Here is a 21,720-nt window from a genome sequence, read left to right on the forward strand (position 1 = left end):
CATTTTTGGGACCATTGTCATTTTCACAGCAAAAAATGCATTTAAATTGCATTGTTTATTGTGAAAATGACAGTTGCAGTTTGGGAGTTAACCACAGGGGGCGCTGTAGGAGTTAGGGTTCACCTAGTGTGTGTTTACAACTGTAGGGGGGTGTGGCTGTAGGTCTGACGTCATCGATCGACTCTCCCTATAAAAGGGATCACTCGATCGATACAAAATAGGGGGTATTTTTATTGCATTTTTATTAATTATTTTTTAATTTATTAATAATTTATAAAACATTACCATGATGTGCAGCAGGGTCTGTGTAAGTAAAGGTTCTTCTCCAAACTGTTTACACTTTATACTGGGACATCATGTCTGAATGATAACCTCAATCAAGGCTGTCCTTGGATATCAGTTGTTTTGCAGTTTTCTTTGCAATATTTAGCTTTATCAACACGACGCCAGTGAAGCAAAAAAAAAAAAAAGTAGCGTATTTATCGGCGTATACCGTGCACTTTTTTCCCCTTAAAATCAGGGGAAAATCGTGGGTGCCCAATATACGCCGATCCCCGCTGTCACTCCTAGAGCCGAGCATACTGCGCACTCGGCTAGGCTCGGCCACGCTCTGCTCCGCCCGCCGCAGCCTAGAGCCGAGCCGAGTGTACTGCACACTCGGCTCGGCTAGGCTCGGCCACGCTCTGCTCGCAGCCACGCGAGAGGAGCCGAACAAAGCAATGGCCACTGGATGGCCCCATACATATTGTCACGGCAATTAGGCTTTGTGTCTCACCCCAAAAAAATACAGCATACCACCTGCCAATGCGCACTATAGAAGTGAATGGGGCCATGCAACAACCGATTCTAGTGGATGCAGTTGTGGCGCAGTGAAAAGGGATTTTGGTGTCAATTCGCCCTGCAAACAAGTGTTTGGCTAATTGGGCCCAATTTGGACATTTTCACTTAGGGGGGTGTACTCACTTTTGTTGCCAGCGGTTTAGACATTAATGGCTGTGTGTTGAGTTATTTTGAGGGGACAGTAAATGTACACTGTTATACAAGCTGTACACTCACTACACAACATTGTAGATACAAAGTGTCATTTCTTCAGTGTTGCCACATGAAAAGATAGAAGAAAATATTTACAAAAATGTGAGGGGTGTACTTACTTTTGTGAGATACTGTGTATCTGCAATGAGATATATATATATATATATATATATATATATATATATATATATATATATATATATATATATATATTGGTGTGTGTTCTGTAACTCGGTGATCATGACACATTGCACATATGGGATTTCTTGGATTCTTCTGTCTTTTGACATCATGGACTGAAAACCTTTCCCCTTCTGCCCAGAAGGAAGTGACCCATGGGGGGGTTACAGTTCTCCTTGTCCTTTATTCTCTTTCTTCCTCCTTGTATGCGATTTCTATGGTGTTAGAGGCCGGCAGCGCCACCTAGTGCTATGTTCTCTATGTGCAGCTTGGCTTGCAGCGTTTATGGACTCAACTGGTCTTTTCTAGGCTACATGTGGCCCTTTTATTCCATTTTATTTTTTATTTTTATGGCCAGGTTTATTTATTTAAAATTAATGTGGTCCCAGCCGTGTTCCAAGCAGTGGTGCCAACCTACCAGATTGAAATTTACTGCCGCGACACCCGAAATTTACTGGCGCAGCCACGCTTTTACTGGCATTTCACAAGAGTTACTAAATTACATTTTTAGGTGCAAATTTCAGTATTTAGGCCACAAACAAGTACGCTAGGAAAATAGCAATATGATTTAAGGTAGATATTAAGGTAAAAAAAATATATATTTTTGTTATTTTCCATACAATAAGGGCAAATTATTTAGTCACATCACCCCCTGCCTCCATCCCCCTCTGCCACCAACACACCCTGTCTTCACCCCCCCTCTGCGGTGCCACAATCTCCCCCTGCCTCCAATCTCCCCCAGGCCCCCTGCCTCCATCGTCCCCTGCCTTCATCCCCCTCTGCAGTGCCACCAACAATCCCTGTCTCCATCCCCTACCCTCTGTGATGCCACCTTCCCCTTCTGCCACCTTCCCCCTCTGCGGTGCCACCAACACCCCCTGTCTTCACCCCACCCTCTGCGGTGCTACAATCTCCCCTGCCTCCAATCACCCCCAGGCCCCCTGCCTCCATCATCCCCTGCCTTCATCCCCCTCTGCAGTGACACCAACAATCCCTGTCTTCATCCCCCACCCTCTGCGATGCTACCTTCCCCCTCTGCGGTGCCACCAACACCCCTGCCTCCAATCACCCCCTGCCACCAACACCCTCTGCCACTAACACCCCCTGCCTCCAATCTCCCTCAGGCCCCCTGCCTCAAATCACCCCCTGCCTCCATCCCCCTCTGCGGTGCCACCAAAAACCCCTGTCTCCATCCCCCACCCTCTGCGGTGCCACCAACACCCCCTGCCTCCAATTACCCCCTGCCTTCATCCCCCTCTGCAGTGCCACCAACAATTCCTGTCTCCATCCCCCACCCTCTGCGATGCCACCTTCCCCTTCTGCCACCTTCCCACTCTGCGGTGCCACCAACACCCCCTGTCTTCACCCCCCCCCCTCTGCGGTGCCACAATCTCCCCTGCCTCCAATCACCCCCAGGCCCCCTGCCTCCATCATCCCCTGCCTTCATCCCCCTCTGCAGTGCCACCAACACCCCTGCCTCCAATCACCCCCTGCCACTAACACCCTCTGCCACTAACACCCCCTGCCTCCATCCCCCACCCTCTGCGGTGCCACCAACACCCCCTGCCTCCAATTACCCCCTGCCTCCAATTACCCCCTGCCTTCATCCCCCTTTGCAGTGCCACCAACAACCCCTGTCTCCATCCCCCACCCTCTGCAATGCCACCTTCCCCCTCTGCGGTGCCACCAATACCCCTGCCTCCAATCACCCCCTGTCACTAACACCCTCTCCCACTAGCACCCCCTGCCTCCAATCTCCCTCAGGCCCCCTGCCTCCATCCCCCTCTGCGGTGGAACCAAAAACCCCTGTCTCCATCCCCCACCCTCTGCGGTGCCACCATCCCCCTCTGCGGTGCCACCAACACCCCCTGCCTCCAATTACCCCCTCCCTTCATCCTCCTCTGCGGTGCCACCGTAGCCACCATCACCCCCTGTCTCCAATCACCCCCTGCCTCCAATCTCCATGCGCAGTTCCAAGCCAAACTGATCTTGGCAATTTTTACTGGCACATTCCCGCAACCACGGACATTTACGAACGGGGGAAAAAAGTGCCCGTTTTCATGGACTGTCCATAAAAATATGGATGGTTGGTTACACTGGTTCCAAGTGGGTAAAAGGTTACTCTTTAGATTAAGCAAGTTCAGTCCAGGAGAGGAGCCTGTTCCACTGTGCAAGACTGAGGCTCTGTTCACACTTCCAGTGCAACTTGGGAATGCGACTTTACACTCTCTGGCACTCAAGTCGCATCAAAGTAGTGCAGGAACCGATTCAAAGTTGCATAGATCAGAACGGGCGCCATTGAAAATAATGGGCTGTGACTTTGTGTCCAAAGTTGCACAAGTGTGAACAGAGCCTGAAGGGAAGGCTTGGATTCCACTTTAAAGCGGAGGTCCACCCTAAAAAAAAAAATAGCCAAAAAGTCTCCAAAAAAATAAAATAATAATAATAATTTATACTTTCCAAAAATGGCTGTTGCTAGGCAGATCGTTTTAATCTGCCACTTCCTATTCCGCGGTGATCTTCTCTCTTCCTCGCGTTGCCTCCTGGGAAATGGGGCGCACTGTCTTCTGGGAACTGTGTGTCTCCCAGGGGACAGCCGCCCATTCACAAAGCGACCCGCGCATGCACAGTAGGAAAAGGGCCGTGAAGCCGCAAGGTTTCCCTTAGTGAGGATGGCGGCGCCCGGCACACTATCCGGAGGATGGATCGGCCTCGGGGGTCCGACAACTTAGGCACCCTGGACAGGTAAGTGTGCTTATTTAAAGTCGGCAGCTACAGCATAGATGTGCGCACAGGGTGTGCCGGGTGTGCACTGCCCAGGCACACCATAATCACCCCATGCGCATTAGTGTTATCGCTCTGTGTAGCAACAGGAACATGGGAACGATCTGTATCTTACGAGAAGGAAAGAGTCACCGCTTCAGGTGGGTGTGCTGAGCAATCGGTGGCTTCTCAGGAAATCAAGGGTGCCGGCACTGCACGAGGCAAATAATAGAGGCTAAGAAAATGGACAGCCGCACTTTTCAAATGGACAGCCGCACGTTTCACACTCTGGGTCAGTGCTTAGTCATGGCTAAGCACTGACCCAGAGTGTGAAACGCGTTGGCTGCTATCCCCACTTTTGCTGCATTTTTGTAGTGCATTTTCTGTTCTGTTTTTACAATAAAGACAACCGAAAGTTCTGTTGGAGTGCGGCTGTCCATTTTCTTAGCCTCTATGATCTGTATCTTACCGGTTCTGCCATAAGAGAAGTGTGTTAGCTCTTCTCTTTTTACTGTGCCGGCAGGGAGATCAATGGTAGAAATCAGAGGGCAGGCACAACAACGGCGTGTTGGAAACCGTTTTTCCCAGGATAGGCTGAGAATTGTAACATCCGGTGCCATTTGCGCCCAGAAATCACTGTTTGATGGTTGAATAGTCCCTTGTAGTGTTCTCATCCTGATCATTCTGTTTTATTCCCCCCCCCCTCTGCAGAAACCTCCTGTATGTCTACCCTCAAAGCCTTAATTTTGCCAATCGCCAAGGATCTGCAAGGAACATAACGGTGAAGGTGCAGTTCATGAGCGGGGAAGACCCAGGCAACGCCATGCCGGTAAGGAAACTGACTTCTGGATGTAAAAATCAGCCCCTCCCCCTCTACAGAGCATTGTGCAGGCTGGGGAATAGGAGGGTATGACTTGTCCTCTCCGCTGTTGGCTGCTCATGTTGAAATTTGTAGTTCTTCAGAAACTTGAGGGCTTTCTACCATCTCTATAATCACCGGCAGCTCAGGATAAATGGCGGTGGAAATCCCCCCCCCCCCAATTTTTTTTTTATGTGTGTGTGTGTGTATATATATATATATATATATATACCGTATTTTCCGGCATACAAGACGACTTTCTAACCCCTTAAAATCTTCTTAAAAGTCAGGGGTCGTCTTATACGCCGGTAACCTAACATCCTTACCTTATCCTAAGACATGCAGAATCGCGGCCGTACTGTACGTTTTTTCAAAAGCCGCGCCTCCTACGTCTTCTGTTCCGTGATAGGCAGAACACTCAGCTTCCCAGGAGGCACTGTGTTCAGTGTCCGCCTATCACGGAGGCCCTCTCGTCCTGTGTTTAGTGTCCGCCTATCACGGAGGCCCTCTCGTCCTCGGACGAGAGGGCCTCTGTGATAGGCGAACACTGAACACAGTGCCTCCTGGGAAGCTGAGTGTTCCGCCTATCACGGAACAGAAGACGTAGGAGGCGCGGCTTTTGAAAAAACGTACGGCTGCGATTCTGCATGTCTTAGGATAAGGTAAGGGCACAGCGAGTCTGGCATGTAATGGGGCACAGTCTGGCATGTAATGGGGCACAGTCTGGCATGTAATGGGGCACAGTCTGGCATGTAATGGTGGCACCGTGAGGCGAGGCATGACTAGTAGGAGGGGGGTAGTCTTATACGGCGAGTATATCCCAAAACCAACATTTTGTCTGGAAAGTTAGGTGGCGTCTTATACCCCCAGTCGTCTTATACGCCGGAAAATACGGTATATATATAATATTGAACCCTACGGACTAAGGGCCCTTTCACACGGGCGGACGAACGGTCCGTTTTTTTACAAGTCCGTTTACGGACTTGTAAAATGCTTCCCTATGGGATTGCAGACGTTAGCGGATGATGCATCCGCTAACGTCCGTAAAGATCCGCCTCCGCAAAGATCCGCTTTTTCAGATGGAAGAAAACCATATCTTTCTTCCGTCTGGCGGAACGGACCGTGTGTCCGTATTCATCCGATTCCCCATAGGGGAGAGCGGAGGAGAGACAGGGCGGTCTCTGCACAGTGTGCGGGGACCGCCCTGTCCGCCGACAGCTCAGCGGGGATTTACGGATGATCCCTGCTGAGCAGACGGACACACGCGGGGCGGATCAATACGGATCCGCTCCGTGTGAAAGAGCCCTAAGACTGGGATGCCTTTAAAGCTCACATACAAGTAAGACAGGTGTCCTAATACTTTTGACAATATCGTGTACTTCTCGAGAGATGCATCCAAATGAGGAGATTTCAGACCATTAGGTAATAAAATAAGAGATGGGTGTGAACAGGCATGTTGTGTTGCAGGTAATCACGTAGAAATACATAGCATGACAGTAAGACGGCAATAGAAGGGGGGATTCCCATCCGTACACTTGAGGAATATATTTTATAAATGTATTTTTTTGTGCTCTGAGTTCTACTTGGCGCTAGAGATTCCACACATTCCACATTCCACACCCTTGTTTATGTCCTCCTCCAGCATCATCTTCTGCCCTGGCCTTGGTCAACCTTGAGCCCCCATAGACTTGAATGTGACCTTTTTCTGAGTCTAGGATTATGGCCAACACTTAGTAGAGTAGAAGGCAAAGGAGGATAGACTTATCCACATTTTACTAAAGTGCACACATTCCTATAATGCATGGTTATGATCAGGGTTGTCCTGATACTTTTTTGAGACCGAGTACAAGTACGATACTTTTTTTCAAGTACTCGTCAATACCGAATACCGATACTTTTTTTTTAATGTCATGTGACGGTGGCAGTATTTTTATTTTTTTATTTTTTTTACAGTGATTTTTTTTAAGGGGGGGGGGGGCTGGATGGTCAGTGTGTTGTTGTGTTTTTTTTTTTTTTACTTTTTTTTTTTTTTATCAGCCCTGTTGGGGGTCTTTGGAGAGATATCAGGGGTTTTAACAGACCTCTGACATCTCCCCTTTAAGACAGAGAAAGGAACTAAGGACACAGAGTCCCCAGTCCCTTTCTCTGCAGCCTCAGCTGAAATGAATGGAGAGAAGCTCCTCTCCATTCATAAACTGATCACTGACTCATTCTGAAAAGTTAGGAGCCGCTTAACCTCCTTCCTCCGCTCTCCATCCTGACAGATTGAGGGGGGAGACGGGCACGGAGCGGGGGGGAGAGCAGACGGGCACGGAGCGGGGGGGAGAGCAGACGGGCACGGAGCGGGGGGGAGAGCAGACGGGCACGGAGCGGGGGGGGAGAGCAGACGGGCACGGAGCGGGGGGAGAGCAGACGGGCACGGAGCGGGGGGAGAGAAGACGAGCACGGGGGAAAGACTAGCACGGAACAGGGGGAAAGACAGCACAGGGGGGAGAAGACTTGCAACTCCCGTGCCTGCCCAGGTATCGGGTGAGGCATCGGAACATTTCCCCCGAGTACAAGTACTCGGGGAAATGCTCGGTATCGGGACATCCCTAGTTATGATAAACCTTTATTCTCACTGTCTGGTCTGGAAACAGTATAAGAAGCTGAGATAAAATACTTACCGTATATACTTGAGTATAAGCCGACCCGAATATAAGCCAAGTTACATAATTTTACCACAAAAAAATGGGAAAACTTATTGACTCGAGTATAAGCCTAGGGTGTCCATCTGCATGCCTCACTGTGCCCATGACTAGACTGACGTTTAACATGGCGGTCTATGAAGGGGTGCCCCGGCTTTGAAAAATCGGTGCTCCCCGGCCGTAGGTCCCCCAGACAACAAACTTTGCACACTTGTAGAGGAGAAATGAGACTACATGTGTGCCAAGTTCCGGGTCCAGGAGACCTACAACCGGCCGGTACCGGGTCCCCAAAATCACCAGAGAAATTACCGTTTAACATGGGAGTCTATGGAAGGGGAGCCCGGCTTTGAAAAATTGGTGCTCCCCGGGCCGTAGGTCCCCTGGACAACAAACTTTACACACTTGTGGAGGAGGAGTGGGCCTACGGCCAGCAGGTACCGGGTCCCCAAAGTCTAGAAGATCAGGCGCAAAAAGGTGACTCGAGTATAAGCCGAGGGGGGCATTTTCAGCACAAAAAAAAGTGCTGAAAAAATCTAGTATATACGGTATTTAGAGATCTTGACTACTCTGGCCTCAGAAACTACAAATACGTTTTTGTGTAGCGTTCTTCAGTAACCATTGTCCTTTCCATTTCCCCTTTCAGGTTATCTTTGGAAAATCAAGCTGCCCAGAATTTTCAAAAGAAGCCTATACTGCGGTCGTCTACCACAATAGGTGACTTTCCTATGTTCATGTTGCATTATTTGGCCAGCCGATCTTCAGGGACCTAAGCTGTGTCCCAGAAGATCGCTGGTAGGGAGGGGCCACCTTGGGCAAGTGGAGGAGTTGCCTAGGCGGCCAAAGAAAGGAAGCAGGATGTGGGACAGGAAGTCGCACTAAAAAGGGGGTCCACACTCCCATACCTCCCAACTTTTTCGAGATAGAAGCGAGGGACACCTATTGGCATTTATTATTTTGGCAATAAAACTGGGTACTGACATTTATAGGTAAAGTTGATCCAGGGAAAATCCGATTGACTCTCGTGGGATCAGGAAGGAATTTGTTCCCCTGCTGTAGCAAATTGGATCCTGTTTGGGGTTTTTCGCCTTCCTCTGGACCAACTGTGGTCTAGGATTGTGTATATGGGATTGTATTTATTTATTTTTTTGGTTCAACTAGATCAGGGGTCTCCAAACTTTCTAAACTTAGGGCCAGTTTACTGTCCTTAAGACTTTAGGGGGGCCGGACCATCGGTACAAAATGTCCCTGCATCAGTGGGAGTAAACAATTCCCCATTATTGGTCTCAGCGGGAGGAATCGTACCACTTTACTGGTGTAATTTAGAGGACGTGTGTCCCATTGTTAGTGTCATTGGGAGGACTTGTGCACCATCATTGGTGTCATTGGGAGGAATTGTGCCCCATCATTGGTGTGATTGGGAGAAATTGAGCCACATTTTTGGTAGGAATTTTGCCCCATCATTGGTGTCATTGGGTGAAATTGAGCCACATCATTGGTGTCATTGGGAGGAATTGAGCCACATCATTGGTGTGATTGGGAGAAATTGAGCCTCATCATTGGGAGAAATTGAGCCTCATCATTGGAAGGAATTGTGCCCCATCATTGGTGTCATTGGGAGGAATTGAGCCACATCATTGGTGTGATTGGGAGAAATTGAGCCTCATCATTGGGAGAAATTGAGCCTCATCATTGGAAGGAATTGTGCCCCATCATTGGTGTCATTGGGAGGAATTGAGCCACATCATTGGTGTGATTGGGAGAAATTGAGCCTCATCATTGGAAGGAATTGTGCCCCATCATTGGTGTCATTGGGAGGAATTGAGCCACATCATTGGTGTCATTGGGAGAAATTGAGCCACATCATTGGTGTCATTGGGAGGAATTGAGCCTCATCATTGGAAGGAATTGTGCCCCATCATTGGTGTCATTGGGAGGAATTGAGCCACATCATTGGTGTGATTGGGAGAAATTGAGCCTCATCATTGGAAGGAATTGTGCCCCATCATTGGTGTCATTGGGAGGAATTGAGCCACATCATTGGTGTCATTGGGAGAAATTGAGCCACATCATTGGTGTCATTGGGAGGAATTGAGCCTCATCATTGGAAGGAATTGTGCCCCATCATTGGTGTCATTGGGTGGAATTGAGCCACATCATTGGTGTGATTGGGAGAAATTGAGCCACATCATTGGAAGGAATTGTGCCCCATCATTGGTGTCATTGGGAGAAATTGAGCCCCATCATTGGTGTGATTGGGAGAAATTGAGCCACATCATTGGAAGGAATTGTGCCCCATCATTGGTGTCATTGGGAGAAATTGAGCCACATCATTGGTGTCATTGGGAGAAATTGAGTCTCATCATTGGAAGGAATTGTGCCCCATCATTGGTGTCATTGGGAGAAATTGAGCCCCATTATTGGTGTCATTGGGAGAAATTGATCCCCATCATTGGTGTCATTGGGAGAAATTGATCCCCATCATTGATGTCATTGGGAGAAATTGATCCCCATTATTGGTGTCATTGGGAGAAATTGATCCCCATCATTGGTGTCATTGGGAGAAATTGATCCCCATCATTGATGTCATTGGGAGAAATTGATCCCCATCATTGGTGTCATTGGGAGAAATTGATCCCCATCATTGGTGTCATTGGGAGAAATTGATCCCCATTATTGGTGTCATTGGGAGAAATTGATCCTCATTATTGGTGTCATTGGGAGAAATTGATCCCCATCATTGGTGTCATTGGGAGAAATTAATCCCCGTCATTGGGAGAAATTGAGCCCCATCATTGATGTCATTGGGAGAAATTGAGCCCCATCACTGGTAGGAACTTCGCCCCATCATTGATGTAATTGGTGTCGGTGAATAAAATAGTGCCCCAAGGGCCGGATAAAAGCCAGCAAAGGGCCACAAATGGCCCCAGGGCCGCAGTTTGGAGACCACTGAACTAGATGGACTTGTGTCTTTTTTTCCAACCTGACTAACTATGTATAATAAAGTTCTTCTTACGCTAAGGGCCACCTACAGGACCCAATACTTAGAAATCTAAGCTAAGAATGAATATGGTAATATTTCCAAATGCTGATCGCCAGGGGAGTCCCACCCGGGAGCTGTGGAAATATATATGTGTGTATGTATGTATGTGTATATGTGTGTATATATATATATATATTTTTTCTGTTTGTTGCAGGTCTCCAGATTTCCACGAAGAAATAAAGATCAAATTGCCGGCCACGTTAACCGACCACCATCATCTGCTCTTCACCTTCTACCATGTCAGCTGCCAACAGAAACAGAACACACCTCTAGAGACCCCCGTGGGTTACACGGTATGAGTGTTTTTTTTTGGAGGATAGTTCTGTTATTGGTATTGGATAGAACTTCTCTGCGTTCTGCGCACTCAGATGTAATGTTCATTCCTCTCTCGCCTTTCCCAGTGGATTCCGATGCTCCAGAACGGACGCCTAAAGACCGGACAGTTCTGTCTTCCTGTCTCTCTAGAGAAACCACCCCAGGCTTATTCTGTGCTCTCCCCCGAGGTCAGTGTGTAATGTATATATGTGTTAGATTCCGATATAGACAGATATAAACATGTTTGTAGTGTCTTTTATTTTTTCAGTATAATAATATTCTCATTAACCACTTAAGACCCGGACCAAAATGCAGCTAAAGGACCAGGCCCCTTTTTGCGATTCGGCACTGCGTCGCTTTAACTGACAATTGCGCGGTTGTGCGACGTGGCTCCCAAACAAAATTGCCGTCCTTTTTTTCCCACAAATAGAGCTTTCTTTTGGTGGTATTTGATCACCTCTGCGGTTTTTATTTTTTGCGCTATAAACAAAAATAGAGCGACAATTTTGAAAAAAATTCTATATTTTTTACTTGTTGCTATAATAAATATCCCCCAAAAAGATATAAGAAAACAATTGTTTTCCTCAGTTTAGGCTGATACGTATTCTTCTACCTATTTTTGGTATAAAAAAAATCGCAATAAGTGTTTTTTCGATTGGTTTGCGCAAAATTTATAGCGTTTACAAAATAGGGGATAGTTTTATTGCATTTTTATTAATTCATTTCTTTTTTTACTACCAATGGCGGCGATCAGCGATTTTTTTCGTGACTGCGACATTATGGCGGACAATTTTGACACATTTTTGGGACCATTGTCATTTTCACAGCAACAAATGCATTAAAAATGCATTGTTTACTGTGAAAATGACAAATGCAGTTTGGGAGTTAACCACAAGGGGGCGCTGAGGGGGTTATGTGTGACCTCATTTGTGTTTATAACTGTAGGGGGGTGTGGCTGTAGGTGTGACGTCATCGATTGTGTTTCCCTATAAAAGGGATCACACGATCGATGCAGCCGCCACAGTGAAGAACAGGGAAGCTGTGTTTACACAGAGCTCTCCCCGTTCTTCAGCTGCGGGGACCGATCGCGGGACTCCAGCGGCGATCGGGTCTGAGTCCCGCGGTTACGGAGCTTCGGACCGGGTCGCGGGTGTGCTGCGGCGCGCGCCCACGGCTGGGCATTATACAATCACGTACAGGTACGTGATTGTGCCCAGCTGTGCCATTCTGCTGACGTATATCGGCGTTAGGCGGTCCTTAAGTGGTTAACATATTACAGGCATTTATATGGCTTTGTGAAACTTATGCAGTGCTTTGCATTCTGTACATTGACATCATTCTCTTCCCTCAAGGAGCTTACAATCTAAAGCTGGCCATACGTTAGTCATGTTTTTTTTTATTTTTTATCTTGTTCAACCAGCAGGTTGATGACCGCATTCCCCAATCCACACACTCCATGTGGATGGAAGAATGGCTCCCACTGAGGAGACCTCCCCGCCGTCGGAACACATTAATTAGTGTTGCCGGCTATAGCCGACACCCCTGATGATTTGGGAAAAACCCAAACTGCTGGTTGCACACAAGTCCATCGGTAGATCGACTTGTGTACAACCAGCCTGCCCATACATGGATCAAAATGCCTGATTGTCCCTGCTGAACCCGGCCAAATGTCGATTCATATATGGCTGCCTTAAAGTGTTACTAAACTCAGGACTCTGCTTTCAATATGTCTGATCTCCCACAGTACACAGAACATGGAAATGCAATTATTTTAGTAAATATAAACTGCTAAATACCTTTTCTCGTCAGAAGTATATCGCAGTCTTGTGACTTCTATCAGTGTCCGGTTAAAGCTTGTAGGAGGAGCTTTCGTTCTCTTCTGATAAATGGGTGTATAATGGTGCGTTTGTTCATCAAATTCCTAAGTGGATATATACCGTATTTATCGGGGTATAGCGCGCTCCCGCGTATAGCGCGCACCCCTAAAGTGGACCCGACATTCCTGTAAAAAAAGATTTTAGTACTTAGAGTTTTGGTGTCTTGCGCGGCGTCCATCGGCGGCCTCGTCGGGTCCGGCGTCCGTCTGCGGCTTCGGGTGTCCTCTTCGTCGGGTCCGGTGTCCTTCTGCGGCGTCCTCCCCGCTCGATCCCCACTTTCCCGCGCCGACTTTGAATACTGCGCCGGCATATACCGAGCGCAGTACACTCGTGTATAGTCGGGCAGGCTCGGCTACTCTCGCGCTCACGTCCTGTACGTCCAGGATGTGAGCGCGAGAGGAGCCCAGCCTGCCCGACTATACACGAGTGTACTGCGCTCGATATATGCCCGCGCAGTATTCAAACTCGGCGCGGGTATAGGCGTATATCGCGCACCCACGATTTTGCCCTGATTTTCAGGGCAAAAAAGTGCACAGTATATGCCGATAAATACAGTAAATAACACAGTAATCAATTGAACACTTAAAGGGGTTGTAAAGGTAAAAAAAAAAATCCTAAATGGCTTTCTTTGCCTTAGTGCAGTCCTCCTTCACTTACCTCATCCTTCCTTTTTAAATGTCCTTATTTCTTCTGAGAAATCCTCACTTCCTGTTCTTCTGTCAGTAACTCCACACAGTAATGCGAGGCTTTCTCCCTGGTGCGGAGTGTCGTGCTCACCCCCTCCCTTGGAATACAGGAGAGTCGGCACTAACACACAGCTCCTTAATCTGCAACGTAGAGAGCGTCCTGACTCTCCTGTAGTCCAAGGGAGGGGGCGAGCACGAAACTCCACACCAGGGAGAAATTTCCTTTACAACCCCTTTAACCACTTAAGGACCGCCTCCTGCAGATATACGTCTTCTGTCTGTAACTCCACACAGTAATGCAAGGCTTTCTCCCTGGTGTGGAGTGTCGTGCTCGCCCCCTCCCTTGGACTACAGGAGAGTCAGGACACTCTCTACGTGGCAGATAGAGAAGGGGCTGTGTGTTAGTGGGCGTCCTGACTCTCCTGTAGCCCAAGGGAGGGGGCGAGCATGACACTCCATTAGGCCTGTGCATGAGGCCTAAATCTCGCGCGCAGAAGCGAACGCATTCGTGAGCAGCGCCCGCATATGTAAACGGTATTCAAACCACACAAGTGAGGTATCGCCGCAATCTGTAGAGCGAAAGCAATAATTCCAGCCCTAGGCCTCCTCTGTAGCTCAAAAGATGCAACCTATAGAATTTTTTTAAACATCACCTATGGAGATTTTTAAGGGTAAAGGTTTGACGCCATTCCATGAGTGGGCGCAAATTTTGAAGCGTGACATGTTGGGTATCATTTTACTCGGCGTAACATTATCTTTCACAATATATAAAAAAAATGGGCTAACTTTACTGTTGTCTTATTTTTTAAATTAAAAAAAGTTAATTTTTTCCAAAAAAAGTGCGCTTGTAAGACCGCTGCGCAAATACAGTGTGAAAAAAAGTAGGACAAAAACAAACTGAGTGGATGTTGAGGCCACACCAGTGATATCGGACTTTGTGGTGCATGGTGTCAAGGATAGGTGAGCTAATAATTCAACATAGAAAGATGTATAGAAAAAATAACAATTTATTATAAATATATATAAAAAAACAATGAATAAAATCAATTGTTGCCTTGTTACAGAAGAGATGCTAAGATTCGTTAGATAAACTTGATGCTGGTCGCCAACATGTGAAAAAAAGTATTGCAATGACCGCCATTTTATTCTCTAGGGTGTTAGAAAAAAATATATAATGTTTGGGGGTTTTAAGTAATTTTCAAGCAAAAAAAAACAGTTTTAATCTTGTAAATGCCAAATCTGAAAAACAGGCAAGGTCCTTAAGTGGTTAAAGGTTATTTATCAGCCAATCTTAATTCAGCACTGACAGCTGTAGTGTTTGTAGGAAAGCAGTAAAGTCGTGAGCTGCAATTATCTTTGATGTCTAATGTTAATCTTCTGCCTGTCCTCAGGTCCCTCTGCCTGGAATGAAGTGGGTCGATAACCACAAAGGTGTCTTCAATGTTGAAGTGGTCTCTGTGTCTTCGGTTCACACTCAGGTACGTTTCAATGAACACCGATGCATAATGGAATGTAGACTGAACTTTCTCTGTTTAGCTTGGTACCCCAACACTTATTTCTAGGACTCCTAGAATACTCATTTAAGTGGTTGCGTTTGAACCCTTGGGGTGCACTGATCACACCGGGTGTCACTTACTCCAACTACGAAGGTCTCCCCGCTCTATGGTTCTTTAGAACCTAAAGTCATACTGCAGTCAAAAATTTTCGTTTCCATTTTGCATAGAGTAAGGAAGGGTTATTACCCCTCTCAATTTTTATTTGCTATCTGTTTCCCATTGTGTAGATGCCCCAATAGCCAACACAGGAACTATTTTTCCTGTTTACCATTATCATTGCAAGTGAAAGTAAAATAAAATTCCACATTTTGGACTGTTCCCAGAAAAGTAATGGAGGGGGGAAATCTTCAAATAGGGACACTAGTTCTGGTGTCCTTGGGGCTCCCCAAGGAATTCGCTTAACTTGTAGGGATTTTCCCTCACTTCCTGTTTCTCTATGGGACAGGAAGTGAAGGTAAACCTCCGCAATGGGACATGAATGGCGGAAAAAAATCTCACAGGGATTATACCCTTCCCTTACTCTATCCAAAACGGGAAAAAAAGTTTTGCCTGTAGTTCTACTTTAACACTTTTCAATTTAGTATCAGTTTAAGCAAAATTTGTGGTCCGGAACAAGAAAAATAGGGTACTCCGAGAGTAACCATAGGCCGGACTTTAGAGGCATAGAAAACAATGGAGAAATTGAAAAAAATAACAATAATGATTAACCACTTAACCACCCCCGGACCATATTGCTGGTCAAAGACCAGAGCACTTTTTGCGATTAGGCACTGCGTCGCTTTAACTGATAATTGCGCGGTCATGCGACGTGGCTCCCAAACAAATTTGCCGTCCTTTTTTTCCCACAAATAGAGCTTTCTTTTGTTGGTATTTGATCACCTCTGCGGTTTTTATTTTTTTCGCTATAAACAAAAATAGAGAGACAATTTTGAAAAAAAATAATATTTTTAACTTTTTACCATAATAAATATCCCCCTAAAATATATAAAAAAAACTATGTTTTTCCTCAGTTTAGGCCGATACGTATTCTTCTACCTATTTTTTGTAAAAAAAAAAAAATCGCAATAAGCGTTTATTTATTGGTTTGCGCAAAAGTTTTAGCGTTTACAAAATAAGGGGTAGTTTTATGGCAATTTTATTAATATTTTTTTTTACTAGTAATGGGGGCGATCAGCGATTTTTTTTTTCCGGTACTGCGACATTATGGCGGACACTTTTGACACATTTTTGGGACCATTGGAATTTTTATAGCGATCAGTGCTATAAAAATGCATTGATTACTATAAAAATGCCACTGGCAGGGAAGGGGTTAACACTAGGGGGCGGGGAAGGGGTTAAGTATGTTCCCTGGGTGTGTTCTAACTGTAGGGGGGGGTGGACTCACTAGGGGAAATGACTGATCGCTGTTCATACATTGTATGAACAGACGGACAGGCATTTCTCCCCTGACAGGACCGGCAGCTGTGTGCGAGCGAGCGGGGGGCACGCGCCCCTAGTGGCGGCTTCGAGAGCCGACGTTATACTACGTGCTCTCGCGCAGGAGAGCCGACCTGCCGTTGTAGAACTGCGGCGGCTGGTCGGCATGTAGTTAAGAAAAATACATAATATAGTCAGAGCGTTCAAAAATTATTAAAAGTCATATACAATGATACAATTTGTACAGTGAGCCCTTGTGAGTCAACGCGTTTCACCGTTAGGCTTCTTCAGAACACGATCAAGGTTCAAAGAGGTAGCAAAAAAAGAAATCGAGTCTCACTGTCTGAAAATAAAACATATTCAGATTACAAATCCGATAAATATCATATACGTTAAAAATCATATACTCATCTGTCCATAGGAAAATAAATGACACAGAAGGATATAAACGGACGGAGTAAGGAAGGGTTATTACCCCTCTCAATTTTTATTTGCTGTCTGTGTCCCATTGTGTAGATGCCCCATAGCCAAAACAGGAACTGAGAGGGAATCCCTGGTTGTCACCAGAACTAATGTCCCCATTGGAAGATTTCCCCTCTATTACTGTTCTGGTGACAACCCAATATTTGGGATTTTTCTTCTACTTTTACTCTCAGTGACAATGGTGGAAAGGAAAAACAAAGAGAGATTTTCCCCCTACACACGACAGGTTTCCCAACAGGAAAACTGCCATGAGAGCTTTGGTTGGGAATCCCGGCTGTGTGTATGCTCCATCGCAGTGTTTCCCATAGGAAAACTGCCATGTTAAAAACTGCTGGGAATCCCGGCGGGAAAAAGAGCTGGTTCTCTACTTTTTTTTTTTTTTTTTCTGCAGTATCCTGTAAGGAAAACAGCGATGGAGCATACACATGGCCGGTTTTCCCGGCCAAAAGCTCTCATGGCAGTTTTCCCGACGGGAAAACCGGCCATGTGTACGAGGCTTGAGACGAGCTGTGCAGCACCCTGGGTTCCAGTTCACAACATGTGAGAGCCAGTCACTAGACATGTGCATTAGTTTTCATCCGAATGCATTTTTATCCGAGTTTCTGGGATTTTCGCGTTCATTTTAACAAACGATAACAAACGTTTCGTTGCGACAACAGTTCGATATAGATAGATTCGACATGACGGTGACAATAGCGATCTGTGTCTAACGAACCTGCGGTTGAATGTGCCTAACCTAACTCTTTAAGTCCAAGATTATTTGACATAGAGAAAAAAGATCCAAAAATGGAGCGAAAAGATCCGACATGGAGCGAAAAGATCCGACATGGAGCGAAAAGATCCGGCATGGAGAGAAAAGCTTCGACATGGAGAGAGAGGATTCGACATGGAGAGAGAGGATTCGACATGGAGAGAGAGGATTCGACATGGAGAGAGAGGATTCGACATGGAGAGAGAGGATTCGACATGGAGAGAGAGGATTCGACATGGAGAGAGAGGATTCGACATGGAGAGAGAGGATTCGACATGGAGAGAGAGGATTCGACATGGAGAGAGATGATTCGACATGGAGAGAGATGATTCGACATTATGGAGAGAAAGGATTCGACATTATGGAGAGAAAGGATTCGACATTATGGAGAGAAAGGATTCGACATTATGGAGAGAAAGGATTCGACATTATGGAGAGAAAGGATTCGACATTATGGAGAGAAAGGATTCGACATTATGGAGAGAAAGGATTCGACATTATGGAGAGAAAGGATTCGACATTATGGAGAGAAAGGATTCGACATTATGGAGAGAAAGGATTCGACATTATGGAGAGAAAGGATTCGACATTATGGAGAGAAAAGATTCGACATTATGGAGAGAAAAGATTTGACATTATAGAGAGAAAAGATTTGACATTATAGAGAGAAAGGATTTGACATTATAGAGAGAAAGGATTTGACACGGAGAGAAAAGATTTGACATGGAGAGAAAGATTTGACATGGAGAGAAAAGATCCGACATAGAGAGAAAAGATCCGACATGGAGAGAAAAGATCCGACATTATAGAGACATGAAGATTAGACGAAGCAGCTAAAAACATACGATCACCGCAAACAGTCATTTATGGTCAAATGCCCCCACCATAGGCTATAGGAGAATTCTAATGTTGGTTGACTAGTAATAATATTTAATATAATTATTACTAGTGATACAACATTAGAATTCTTCTATAGCTTGTGGGCGGAGCATTAGACTGGAAATGTACGATCCCGGCGTCGTCCAGTTTAGCTGCTTCGTCGAATCTTCTTAGAACATTCTACAGACACCATAAGCCTTCAATGACAGATTCGACCTTAATTCATTCGGATTTTCGGACTAATGCATTTTTTAATTAACCACTTGACCACTGGGCACGTAAACCCACTTAATAACCAGACCAATTTTCAGCTTTTGGTGCTCTCACAATTTGAATGACAATTACTTAGTAATACAACATTGTACCCAAATGAATTTTTTGTCCTTTTTTTCACACAAATAGAGATTTCTTTTGGTGGTATTTAATCACTGTTGGGTTTTTTATTTTTTGCGCTATAAGAGAAAAAAGACTGAAAATTCTGTAAAAAAAATGAATTTTTCTTTGTTTCTGTTATAAAATTTAGCAAATGTTGTATTTTTTTCTTCATTCTTTTGCATAAATGTGAAAGATGAAGTTACGCCGAGTAAATAAATACCCAACATGTCACCCTTTAAAATTGCACACGCTCGTGGAATGGCGCCAAACTTTGCTACTTAAAAATCCCCATAGGCGACGTTGCAGGGTATTGTGGGGTATTGCAGAGTAGTGTGGGGTATTGCAGAGTAGTGTGGGGTATTGCAGAGTAGTGTGGGGTATTGCAGAGTAGTGTAGAGTAGTGTGGGGTATTGCAGAGTAGTGTGGGGTATTGCAGAGTAGTGTGGGGTATTGCAGAGTAGTGTGGGGTATTGCAGAATAGTGTGGGGTATTGCAGAATAGTGTGGGGTATTGCAGAGTAGTGTGGGGTATTGCAGAGTATTGCACAGTATAGGTGTGTAGTATTGAAAAGTATTGGGCAGGGATGGATGGCTGGCTGTATCTGTGACTGCATTTGTCACAGATCCAGCCACAGCAGCTGCTCTCTCCCCCTCTCCTTTCACACTGTACAGTTCAGGAAAGAGAGGGGAGGGAGGAACCGGCGTCATCACATGACGCCGGTTTGTTTACAAGTGATCGCTCCGTCATTGGACGGAGCGATCACGTGGTAAACCGCCGTTAGCGGCGATTTTACTGTGATCCGTGATGCGGACCTGGCGGTCACGGATATTCCCGTGTGCGCGCCCCAGAGGGCGCGCGATTCTGGGAGGACGTCCATGGCCGTCCTCCCAGAGTTAAGCAACCACCTTGTAGACGTATATCGTCTATAGGGCGGTTAGTAACTGGTTAGAAATAAAAACAAATTTCGGAAGTAACGAATTTTATTTTTCGGACGAAAACTAAATTTCGAAACAAAATATTTCAGTGTGCACGTCTACCAGTCACTCACCTAGAGCGGCATTTATTTAGCCTTCCCTGAAGAGTTGAAGCTGTTATAGCTGCAAAGGGCGGGGCCAACTCCATATTGAACCCTACGGACGAAGACTGGGATGCCATTAAAGTTCATGTGCGTGTAAAGGCAGGCGTCCCAATACTTTTGGTAATATGGTGTGTGTATAGATATAGAGAGAGAGAGCTATTACCAAAGCATTGAAAGGTTATACAGTGGCTTCACTTTAAATGTGAGGATCAGGTCAAACAAACACTCTTGTTTATTTAAAGATCTGAACATGCTTGCTGGTCCTTTGCTCTAGTTTGTCACGTGATGACCCGATTATGTACTGTACATATAGTCTTGGCCGCAGGGCCTAAATTTAGAGTGCTGTAACATCACCTGATGCCAAAGAACTTTTATTTGATGTTTTAAAAGTTCTGATATCTACACAGTGGCAGATGCCTGTCTACTTTTTAACTTGAATTAATTATTGCAATTAAAGTATTACTAAGGCCCCTTTCACACTTATACGACTTCAAAGTCGTGCGATTTTGCCGCGATTTGGCATCAGTACAAATTCGACTTTGCCACAACGTTGGCATTCACCAATAAAAACATACATGGTGTGAGGCACTACTTTGGTCCAACTTCCATGCGAGTTAATGTCCATAGACCTCAATGTTAAACCCTCAAGTAGCATGCCAATTGTACCTGAATAATATAGACATGATTTCAGTACGATTTCAGTACGACTTTGTAAGCTCAAACAGCTTTTTTACCACTTCCCGACCTCCGCATGTAAATGTACGTCCACAATATGGCACGTACAGGCAAATGGGCGTACATGTACGTCCTTGCCTTTCCGCGGGTCGGGGGTCCGATCGGGACCCCCCCCCCCCCCCCCCCGCTACACGCGGCGGTCGGGTTCCCTCGGGGAGCGATCCGGGACGACGGCGCGGCTATTTGTTTCTAGCCGCTCCGTTGCGATCGTTCCCCGGAGCTGAAGAACGGGGAGAGCCGTATGTAAACACGGCTTCCCCGTGCTTCACTATGGCGCTGCATCGATCGAGTGATCCCCTTTATAGGGCAGACTCGATCGATGACGTCATTCCTACAGCCACACCCCCGTATAGTTGTAAACACACACTAGGTGCACCCTAAATCCTACAGCGCCCCCTGTGGTTAACTCCCAAACTGCAACTGTCATTTTCACAATAAACAATGCAATTTAAATGCATTTTTTGCTGTGAAAATGACAATGGTCCCAAAAATTTGTCAAAATTGTCCGAAGTGTCCGCCATAATGTCGCAGTCACGAAAAAAATTGCTAATCGCCGCCATTAGTAGTAAAAAAAAAAAAAAAATCATAAAAATGCAATAAAACTATCCCCTATTTTGTAAACGCTATAAATTTTGCGCAAACCAATCGATAAATGCTTATTGCGATTTGTTTTACTAAAAATAGGTCGAAGAATACGTATCGGTCTAAACTGAGGGAAAAAAAATGTTTTTATATATGTTTTTGGGGGATATTTATTATAACAAAAAGTAAAAAATATTGAATTTTTTTCAAAATTGTCGCTCTATTTTTGTTTATAGCGCAAAAACTAAAAAACGCAGATGTGATCAAATACCACCAAAAGAAAGCTCTATTTGTGGGGAAAAAAGGATGCCAATTTTGTTTGGGAGCCACAACGCACGACCGCGCAATTGTCTGTTAAAGCAACGCAGTCCCGAACTGTAAAAACACCTTGGGTCTTTAGGCTGCATGTTGGTCCGGGGCTTAAGT

At 45.7% G+C, this 21,720-nt stretch overlaps 1 protein-coding gene across 11 annotated transcripts in view; it reads left to right on the forward strand.

Moving 5' to 3' along the window:
• DOCK7 (dedicator of cytokinesis 7) overlaps positions 1–21,720 on the forward strand; it is a 230,861-nt gene that overhangs the window by 97,834 nt on the left and 111,307 nt on the right. For all 11 annotated transcript variants that reach the window (XM_040360795.1, XM_040360784.1, XM_040360787.1 and 8 more), the window contains exons 15-19: positions 4,687–4,804; positions 8,165–8,235; positions 10,716–10,854; positions 10,963–11,064; positions 14,831–14,917. In XM_040360795.1, coding sequence (XP_040216729.1) covers positions 4,687–4,804; positions 8,165–8,235; positions 10,716–10,854; positions 10,963–11,064; positions 14,831–14,917 — 517 coding nt within the window. The remainder of the gene's footprint in view (positions 1–4,686; positions 4,805–8,164; positions 8,236–10,715; positions 10,855–10,962; positions 11,065–14,830; positions 14,918–21,720) is intronic.

The sequence above is a fragment of the Rana temporaria genome, chromosome 7 (assembly GCF_905171775.1).
Source record: "Rana temporaria chromosome 7, aRanTem1.1, whole genome shotgun sequence".
Classification (NCBI taxonomy): domain Eukaryota; kingdom Metazoa; phylum Chordata; class Amphibia; order Anura; family Ranidae; genus Rana; species Rana temporaria.